Raw genomic sequence first — 10282 nt, forward strand, 5'->3', positions numbered from 1 at the left:
CTGCCCCCAACCTTCACATCCCCAACTTGTCATGCTTGACCAACTTGGTAGCTTTCTGTGATGAAACAGTGGATGAGGGAACAGCAGTGATTATTGTTTTTCTTAACTTTAGCAAGGGTTTCAACTCTGTCTCCTGTCATATTGTCATTTACAAATTCACAAAGTACATGCTAGATAAATAGGTAGTGAGGTGTATTGAAAACTGCTGAATGGCTGCACTCAAAGGGTTGTGATCAGCAGCCCAAAGTCCATCTGAAGGCCAGTCATTAATGTTTAGAAAAAAAGTGTTTCAAGCAGTGCACAATGAAATTATGAAACTCATTGTTACAAGATGTTTTGGAAGCACAAATAATAAATGTATTCAAAATAGAATTAGATGGATTCATAGAAGAAAAGTCCAACTGGGCTATCAAAGAAAAAGTTTTGGAGGGAGCCATTAGCTTCATATACCTTGTATTGCTAAGAGCAGTCCAGCTTTAGTTAAAATATGGTTGGGCTTGTGTTTGCTTCAATAACAGATTTTTTTCCTCTTCAGCTAGCAAGTACCGTGGAGGTGATAGTGGCTGTACATTTGTTACATAGCTGGTGGCTACTGCCTGTAGCGCGTAGTCTGACCAGTACCACCTCCTACACTGGTGGTTTCGCAGTGAGACCATTCCTGTAATTGTTAGGTTCATGCTTGATGTTTGAAAGTTGACAGTCTTTAAAACGCTGATGGTTCTCACTGCACGTCCTGGCAGTGTATGATTAATGGGACAAACGTGTTCCTGTGGTGTTTCTCAGCTTGCAGGCAAGTATTTTAATTCCTCTGTATTAGTCCTTTGATGGATGTTATGAGGATATGTGCTTACTGAAGGGGAATGGTAACCTGCTCTTTGCAAGTTCCAGTTTTAACCATTTAGGAGCTCAGAGCAAAGAAATTCACTCTATCTCTCTTTTCCTATTTCTTTTCTAAAGGTTACCCTTCTACTCCCCACATTGCTCCTTCTTTTTTCTCTTCCGTCATCACATAATCAGTCTTGCAATTTCCCCATCCTACCTTCTGAGTTGCAGGTGAGGGAAGGGAACATTCAGCCCTTGACCTCTTCTAGAAGTGTTTCTGAAAGGCTAGCAGATTTACTGAAATGTTTTATCCATTTTACAAATTGGAGCTAAATGCCATGCCCTCCCCAAGCACAGCCAGTCAGGATCTGCTGTTGCTAAAACTTAGATCATGACCTTATGCTTGGGTGGTGAAGGTGTAAGTTATGCTTTATATTGACTGAGAATTTTAGTTGGATAGTGGAGGATAAAGGTAAATGCATGGGAATTAGCTGACAGATTTTCATCTCTGATCGAGTTTGAGGAAGCAACAAAGTGAAACCATATACAATTTGTCTGGTAGTGAGTTTTACAATTGCAGGTTACATATTGACAGAGGTATTTATGATGAAGTTTGATTTGGATAAGCACCCATGTGCTCAATGTTGATCCTGTCTGCTGCTTACTGACTAATTGTGCTTAGCTTATCAGCCACTCAGGCTTGTATTATGGGAAGGCTTGAGGACATAAAGCTTGTTCAGTTTTCTGAATGGTAAAGGAGGCTGATCTAAATTTTGCTTGTGAATCTAGATCACAGGCCCTGCCAGGTTCCAGGATGGCCAGAAATCCGGGTGAGAAGAGGATCAGCAACAGGTTTCTGATTCTGTGATCATTGCATTTGAACCCACAGCTGGAATTCTCATCCTTTTCTAGTGATGAGATGCTAGTGGCAGCAATTATACTGTATTATAACTATTTTTTGCTTACTAACACACAGAAATTTCGTAAAAATTTTCTGTGCATTGGGGGCCTCAAGCTGCAGGACACTTGAAAGAGAAGATCTTCCAGTCAGATGCTTTCTACAGGCACAGCTTCAGTTAAGTCTATGGAAGCTATCTATTAAATGTAGACAGGCATGTGCAAGAGTCAGTAAATAAAAAGTTCTGTAAAAGATGTTCTTATGTTGTGGGGAAAAATAAGTTTTCCAGGGCACGTTTGTCCAGATCACTGCTTGCTAAAAGGCATTTTTTGTTGCTCTTGATGTTTTGTTCTCTAAATGCTTCTTGCCTTTGTTTAGAGAGAAATATACCAATAAACACAGGGGTTTGGCTTTGGATTCAGAATGCTGTGGTTAAGTGATGTTTAGGTCTGTTTATCATCATTTCTCTGTGAGCAAACAGTTACAATCTCAATTTCGAGCATAAACTGGTCAGAGTCCACTGCAGGGTAATTTACAGTGCTGCTCAGTCAGTTCCTTTCCTAACATACTTTAAAGAGATGGGAAAACACCCCACACACAGGTTAGGCAGAATCTGCTGTGATAGAAGGATGAAGGTAGCTATTTGCTAACCTTTTAACCCAGGGTGAACTGGTTCACCAGTCAGTAAGCAAAAGCCTGTTTATTCTCAAAAGATTTACTTTTACTATTAAAGGTTGAGACCCCAGCCCAGAGCAGGGGAGGGGTGAGGGGACATAATTTGTTCAGAGAAGGATCTGTCCAAAGTGTTTGGAGAGGGAGGAAACTGAAAGGGAAATTTTCTGTACCCGGGACATACTGTTGAAGCCTTTTGTGCTGGGTTCAGCCCTGCAACTGATCACCTGTAGTCATTCCACTGCCAGTTTTCAACAGATAGGAGGAGATGTTCAAGTGCCCATATTTGCCTGGGTTAAGGAATGAGTCTATACAAAGCTCAACTTACTTGAAAATCAGGGAACTTCAGCTCTGGTTCTAACTTTGATACTAGGCCCTTTCTGTACAAATAGGCAAAGCAGTTTCCTAGATCTGAGCTCCCTCAGACACGTCTGCTGAAGTATACTTTACATTAGCTAATATTACGTGTAAGTCAGTGTCTAAAAATACCTGCACCCTATGGGCACTCACCAGAGCTGCGCAAGCCAAGTTTGCTCACAATCAGAGATGGGGAGGCATATTTTCTGAGTTCATGTGGGTTCACCATTCCTGTCTGTTGCAACCGGATTCAAGACTGAATTTGACCTGAGTTAGATGCCAAGCCTGAGATATGCCTGGATTTTCAGAGGTTGTGTGAGCTGTAGTGAACTTCCCAGCTGGTCTCAAGGCTTGTAGTGACATGTAGAGGCAGGATCCTTTCTCCCTGTTCTGGTACCTGCAGCAGAATAACTGTGGTGGTGCTAGCTCATGAGAGCTTTACTCAGTCTCTCTCCATACAATGGCACCAGGAAAGAAAACACCTCCAGCTCCCCAGCAGCAAGTTCATGTGAGATTTACTTGCTAAACAGTTTCAGAATCCTAAGTTGTTCTTTAGGAAGAGCTGCACAGTGGTAAAGTTTTCTACAGCTAAACAAATTCACACCAATGGGAAAAGAGGGTGTTCAGTCCCCAGTACCCCTTTTCACCTTGGCACGTGTGTATGGGGAGATCTGCAAGGGAAAATTTTGATGGTAGTTGATATGCAGTGTGGCTAGCTCTCTGGATTTTATTGCTATTCTTGCAGTATCAAGTACACTTGTGTAGTCTGTAGCCCCTGCAATCCAGTGATTTTGTGTGAATCTTGGATTTTATTTTTGAGAAATATGGTTAACAGAGAAAGCAGGATCCAAGTGTGACCTGGAATTTCAAAACACAGAAGACAAATTATATATATAGATAGATAATGATTTTTATTCTGTGGTCTAAGTCATGGTTTTTAACACAATGCTTTGAAAAGGATTGAGAATTGTTTCATATAAGGACAAAAGGTGATAATGTTGGAGTGTGTAGATATGCAGTACAATGTTGCATTCTTTTCACGGGGCGCCTATAGCTGCAGAGTTAAAATGTGCAGAGAACATCACTGAAGCAACTGCCATTTTATGTTCTCCTCATGATGCTCATGTGAGCAAGTATGTGCTCCTGCTTTTTTTCTCTCACCAGAGCTGTGTGTGCTCTTTCTTTGGAGAAGAGTTTACATCGTCTTTGTCATCTCTCATACAACTCACAGTATTATAAGCTATGCTGAAGTCTAATGATGCTTTGAGTCATGCTGTGTCCTTGGCCACAGAAAGGCTTTGAATTTCAGAAGTTAATGATACACTGAGTATAACAATATCCATGTTAAACAACATTACTTTCATTTCATTGTATATCTCCTTGTTCTTGTGTTTTGAGAGATGGAAAACAGAAATGGAGAAGTGAATGGAAGAATCAAAGTCTGCATTTGCTATCTTCTGGGCTCCCATCCCAAACATTGAGTCCCAGGCTCCATAATGTTATTAGCAGACGTGACACGTTTTGAGGCATCGTTCCAGGGAATAGTGCCAAAAATCCTGATGATGTCTCAGCCATTCAGAAAAGGATTGGTCCTGCTCGCCAGTTAACACTGTGGGAAGGCTCTCCTAACGTGCAGCCAGCTGTGCTCACCACAAGGGAAGAGAGGATAATAAAAGGGTGAAGAATACCCAGGTTCTCATTTAATTTGTACCTTTTGTTTAAGGATCTATATCACTTTCCAAATGTTTTTTAGTAGGCTAAAGGTATAACTTGAATAGCTAAGGAATACCTTACTACCTTGCCATTCAAGAACCAGAGCTTTTGAACCTGTTACTGCCTTCACCTTTAGTGAGGGACAGTTATTTCTTCAGGAGCTTTTGATCAAAACAGAAAACAGACAGAATTTGACCTCAAGTTTCCTGAGTTGCGGGACAGCACTGTCTTGGTGAACCACTAAGTTCAGATGAGTGTGGTCTATACAGTGACCACAGACATGGTATTTTAATAACAGAAGCAGATGAGCAGCTGCAGACAGGGATAACATTTTTTTCTTTTTCCTGCAGAGGGAGAAGTTGTTAGTCAAACTTGAGAAAATTCCTCAGAAACTTGGTGCAAACTGGGTGGTGACTGCTGCAGATCTGCAGTCACATGAGTGCATTTTGCAAATGGACGGAGGGCTGACCTCTGTATAACTCCATGGGGCACTGTGTGATAAGCATTTTTCTTAACTACAGGCTTCTTACACCTTGAGAGCAGGAGCCGAGGGTGTGAATGTTTTCCTTCAAGCAAGTCCTGAGGATTGGTTCATGTATAAGGAGCTCTCAGTTCTTTCCCCTACCAGTTATCCCTCTGAGCTATTCTCATCAGGCAACTTCTCTGTAAAGGGCTAAAGCAGTGACTGTAAGCACAAAAAAGCTGCACAAGTCAAAGATTGTAGCTTTACCTAAGCTGTGTAAAACTTTCCAAGACGTCCCAGAGCTGTGGAGATACTCTCAGAGCACGCTAAGGCTAAGGTGGGGGGATGTTTGAGAGGGGTTTCTGCTTCTGGTGCTTTGCAAGCAGCTCAGAGGCCAGACCAGGGCACCCGGTTGCCTGCAGCACAACTAACATTGCCTGTATCAGGAAGGGATCCAGAGTGTGGCATGCAGACAGCAACTGTTGCTCAGCTTTTCCAGCTATCTAGAATAGATCTGACAAGCAATTAGAGCATGAATATATTACAGAGCCGATGGGGGATGCCTTTGTTAAAACTTGTGACCCATACTTAGCTGCTGTTTACATTGGCGGCAGCTTCGAGGGTGGGCAAGACCCTACCTGCCTGTCTTTCTCCTCTCTCCTTCCCCGAGCAGAGGGAGCCAGGGAGCTCTGCATCTCATTGGATATTTCAAATGCTTTCTGCACAAGTCATAATTAATGCTGAGTTGCGGAGCTAAGACCAGATGTGCTGCTGAGATTATCTCCCGGGGCAGATCGGCTGCTCTCCGCTCTGTAGCGCTGGGTGAATGGAAAGCTGCCAGTGCTGGGACTCAGAATGTGTCTGATGCCTGAAGTCAGGACTTTCTTTCTCTGCCGCTCCTGCTGTCTGACACTGCCCGGTTTCTGCTTGAAGCTCAGCGCCTGTCATGTAGCGGAGTGCTGCACAAGAACGAGAGGTATGAGGTGATTTTTCAGAGTTTAGATATGTTATGGTTTTCTTTTTCCTAGAGGAAAAGCAGATATTTGAGCTTAGCCTCACACAGAAGCTAAGAATCTAAAAAAGGAGCTCGTTTTACAATAGGGGGGAAAGAGAGGGAAGGACCCAGTCTATGGCCAAAAATACTACTGGATGCCAGGCTTGCATTTGAAGATAGTTCTGAGGAGGTGTGTTTTTATTTGCTTTTACACAGGATATTTAAATAGATGTATGTGGATGAGAGCCATCAGCTTCTAGTATATGGAGGCTGCTGTTTGTGGGGAATGGGGTCAGAGGACACCAAGTTCTACAACAGACCCATTTGTGTGACTTTGGGCAAGTTACTTGATCAGTTTCTCTTGATTACTAATTATCTGTCACTTCCTTTCCTTTCCTTTCCCTCATTCTTACATGCGTTGCCTGGCTGGACTGTTTAGTTGTTTGGGACTATCTTTTCTTAGGCACATATATCTCCTAACGTGTAACTCCTTTTTCAGTTACTGCTGCAATAATTCACATAGTGTGTGCTTGGGTGGGCCAGGGAAGGGGAAAAAGAGTTATAGGTTTGTGTGTGTATTGTGCTGTGGAAGCATATGCATTTCTGAATGTCTGCCCATTATTTTTTCTCAGTGCTTTCATGTGTGAGAGGGATAGATAAATGAGAGCCTAAGCATGAAAGTAGGAAGGTAAAAACAGACGCTTACCTGTGCAGGTGAGCACGTACACAGTCTTTACATCCATAAACTGCCTGTCTGTGAGGCACCACATGCATGCGCGGGTGTATGTACTGCTGTATAGCAGCATCCAGGTGTGTGCTTGGTTATCTTCCCACACATCTTTTAATGTGTGTGTGCTAAGCTGTGCATACAGCTGACATAGGTGTGTCTAGACTTTTTGCACTTTAAGTGCATATGGAATCCTTAGTCTTCCCCGTAAAGAAAATCTACTCAAGAATTGGCTTTATTATCTCTGTCTGTAGTTTATTTTGGTTGAAATCAGAGCTCTGATGAGGAAAAATGAAGCAGGGAGCATATATTTTCCTGCCCACTGCATGTCTGGACAGCATAGCTGAATGTATAGGCTTTGTATGCCTGGAGCTGGTGGGTGAGCTATTCAGGCCAGGACAGAGAGCCTGTCTGTGTCTTAGTACATCATTCCTGGCTCACTTTTTCCACAAAGAGCCACCTAAATCTTTAAAGAACAGAGACAGCTTGTTGGAGTAGAGGAAAGAAATTTTGTAGTTCTGCTAGCCCATTTTTTTAGTATCTCTTGGATCTTTCTGAGATTAAGGATGTGGTCCCAGGCATGCTGGGGTTTTTTTTCTGCTTTGAAACCAAACAAAAGGGCCTAGCTATAGATAAGCGTATGACAAGGAAAGTTAACCCTTGTGTTGCAAATAGTTTTTGGCTTTATGACCAAATTAACTCTGTCTGGGAGTGTAACTGGATGGCACTGACTCCCTTTCTTCTGAATGAAAAGAAAGATTTTAATGTCTTCCAGCAGGATCATCAAGTGGAGTGAAGTGCTGCCAAGTTCAGTCTGAGCTGCAGGCCCCAGTGATTAAAAACAGGCCTGTGCCTTGAGGAGCCGGCAGATGAGGCTGTGTGTGACTGGCTCCATGCTAGCTTTTCCTTGCAAGGCAGGACAATCCCTGTCCAGGCTGGCAGTGCTGTCATATCCTGGTAGTTCCAGGGACATTTTACTGCATCATTTTTACAAGCCCTTCTGAGACGTAGCTGAAGTGAGATGAGCTTTACAGAGCTAGCAAGACACCACCTCCTCAGTCTGCCCTGGTTAGCCCTGGGAGACTGAAGTCGGTCCATCTGCTGTGTGTCTTGCCAGTGTAGCTGTGGGAGCCCTGGCAGTTATTTGACTTCATGGCCCTCCAGCAGATGCCCAGATGAAAGATTTCCGCAAGCCCAGAACTGTCAGTAGCTCCAGCTTGCCTTTGACAGTCCCTTTCCAGCCCCACTCCAAAGAGCTCTTAGCTTGCTCCTCCTCTGAACCCTAACACTAATTGCCTTTTCTAAGCCATGGACAAGCTTTGCGGCCACTGCACAGATGAACAGTTTCTCCGAGGCCAACTTTCCAGCCCCACTCTTAACTGCAGTTCTGTGCTTTCTCTCTCTAAACCCCAACTCTAATGCTCTTACTGCCAAAAGACTTTGCCTGGGTGTAATCTTTCTTCTAAGCAGTGGCTGGGGGGTCCTTCTCTATAGCTCAGCAAAAAAAAAATTAGGGCTAGGATAGAGAGAAAGAAAAAGCATGGGGCTGCAGTGTAAATTGGGCTGCAAAGGGAAAGTTGCAGTTACCAAAAGATTTGGTGTGGGTGAAATATTTTGTCTGTTCAATGCTTGGTGACCTTTTCTAGTGCTTCCCTGGAAAATTAGGGTTCAGGGTTGAGGGAGAGAGAAAACATGGATCTGCAATTGGAGCTGGGCTTGAATGAGGTTGCCAAACCAAGGTGGGAGGCAGCCAAGGGAGCTGGGCTGGGAGAAGTCTTTCATACTGGCAATGGCTTCAGGGTCTTTCCTTCCCCTCAACAAAAAATTACCTGTGAGGGCTGTGTGATCTCACCTACGCAGCCCTTCAGTACACACTGTCACATGAGAAGAAACCCACACTTGTCCCAGCTCCTTTCACTCATGTGGTGAGTAGATCAGCTTCACCCTCAGTCATGTCAGTCTTGGTTTCATGGCTGGTTCTTCTTGTTACCTATTCGAAATGGTGTGAGGGGAGGTGAGCAGTATTATAGTAGAAGAATATTACAGCGCCTGTGTATCCTCCAAAGGTCGCTATTTCCATCCAGAAGATGTTACCAACCTCTGTGTCTGAGAAGGGGTAAGGTAGAGTCCCCAGCATCTGGTTCTGCAGTAGACACCCACAGTAATGCTAAGTGCTTGTGAAAGGTCCATGTGCTGCTCTTTCTGAATCTGAAAGCAAGTGACCTTTCTATCTCTGTTATCTTAGCATCACATTCATTAACCTCTGTGCCAGTGGTCTCTGTTAGGCTGTAGTCAACTTGTTACCCAGGGGTCACTGACAGTTTGAATGTACCTAAAGGAAGCTATTGGTGTTGTGATCCAAATGGACTGGGAGGGCAAGGACTGATGTTGCCTGGAATGTATTAGAGCATGTTGCTAGCCACGGACCAGCCAAGGCTAAGGAAAAGCAGACAAAGCTTCACACTGCAAATGGAGAGTATACACACAGTTATTCTGTATGTCCTTGCATGTGCGTGTCTGACTCTGCCTTTGTCCTTGCTCTGGGTTAGTCTAGAACACCAGAACACAGGCCTTTGGAAAAACATTATCTCTGTGCTCTGTACCAGGAGAATGGAGAGCATTTACCTCTTTCCCAGAGCCTTCTCTAGACAGGCCCTTTGGGAAACAGGACTGTGAGTCAACAAGGGGAGATTTGAGAAAACAGGGCTGCTGTCCTGTAATTGCTCTGACATCTACCACAGCCTGACCTCCTTAAACCTGTATGTCTTGCATCTAGAAGAGTGAATACTGTGTGTCATTTTAAGGAAGTAGATGGGTTTGGTGGGAGGAAGGCTGGCTCAGAGATTGATTTTAGGATATGGAGTTTTTTGTCTCTAAGCTGCACAGCTAGGAGTCTGACTCAAGCTTGCTGTAGCTAATGCTCAAGGACCTTGGTTTGTATTGGCCCATGGTCCAGGATCAAACATTCAGGTCAGAGGAAAAGGGGAAAATAGTCACTAGCAGAATAGCATGAAGGAGGTTAGACAGGACACATGTTCCTGCTCAGCTTTTCACAGCTGAGACCTGCTCTGTAGCTTGTAACTCTTGTTACCTGAATAATTCCTGTGTGTATTTACTATGATATGCAATGTTGAGAGTTACTCCCCCATGAACAGGATCAGCAAAGAGGCTGAGAGATGAACAGGACATGGAGACTTCACTTTTTCAGCTATGATCTGGATCGGAAGTTATCGGAGAAACTGGGCTGAAAAGGTTGTTCTCTCATGGCTGCCCAGCCTCTGTAAGTGCCCTGGAAACCCTGGACAATGCCGAGTCCCACACACCAAGCAATTCTGCTGTGCTTCATCATGACAGCAAGGATTACATTATAAGATTACAAAGCAACCTGTGTAAAAGCAGGAAGAGATTCCCTGTCCCTCATAGAACTTGACTTCAGAGACACTCATCTCGGTGAAAATTCAAACAGATTAGAAATGAGAACAAGTAAGACCTTTACTCTGCAAGAAAAACAATATTTACAGTGATAAAGATAAGTCACTCCCATGCTTCAGGGCATACCCTCCTGCCAGGATAAGGAGGGAATTTCCTTTGAGATTCTTTGTGGCCCTCCAGCTCTGGTACTGTGATGCAGTCGTG

The 10282-nt window shown here is 43.8% G+C and overlaps 1 protein-coding gene across 1 annotated transcript in view; it reads left to right on the forward strand.

Annotated features, from left to right (window-relative positions):
• Nucleotides 1-5701: 5701 nt before the first annotated feature.
• ARHGAP22 (Rho GTPase activating protein 22) overlaps nt 5702-10282 on the forward strand; it is a 24436-nt gene continuing 19855 nt past the window's right edge. Inside the window, exon 1 of the mRNA XM_029085803.1 lies at nt 5702-5901. Within this exon, the coding sequence (XP_028941636.1) occupies nt 5781-5901 (121 nt within the window). The 5' untranslated portion in view covers nt 5702-5780. The remainder of the gene's footprint in view (nt 5902-10282) is intronic.

The sequence above is a fragment of the Antrostomus carolinensis genome, unplaced genomic scaffold (assembly GCF_000700745.2).
Source record: "Antrostomus carolinensis isolate BGI_N321 unplaced genomic scaffold, ASM70074v2 scaffold23767, whole genome shotgun sequence".
NCBI classification, from domain to species: Eukaryota; Metazoa; Chordata; class Aves; order Caprimulgiformes; family Caprimulgidae; genus Antrostomus; species Antrostomus carolinensis.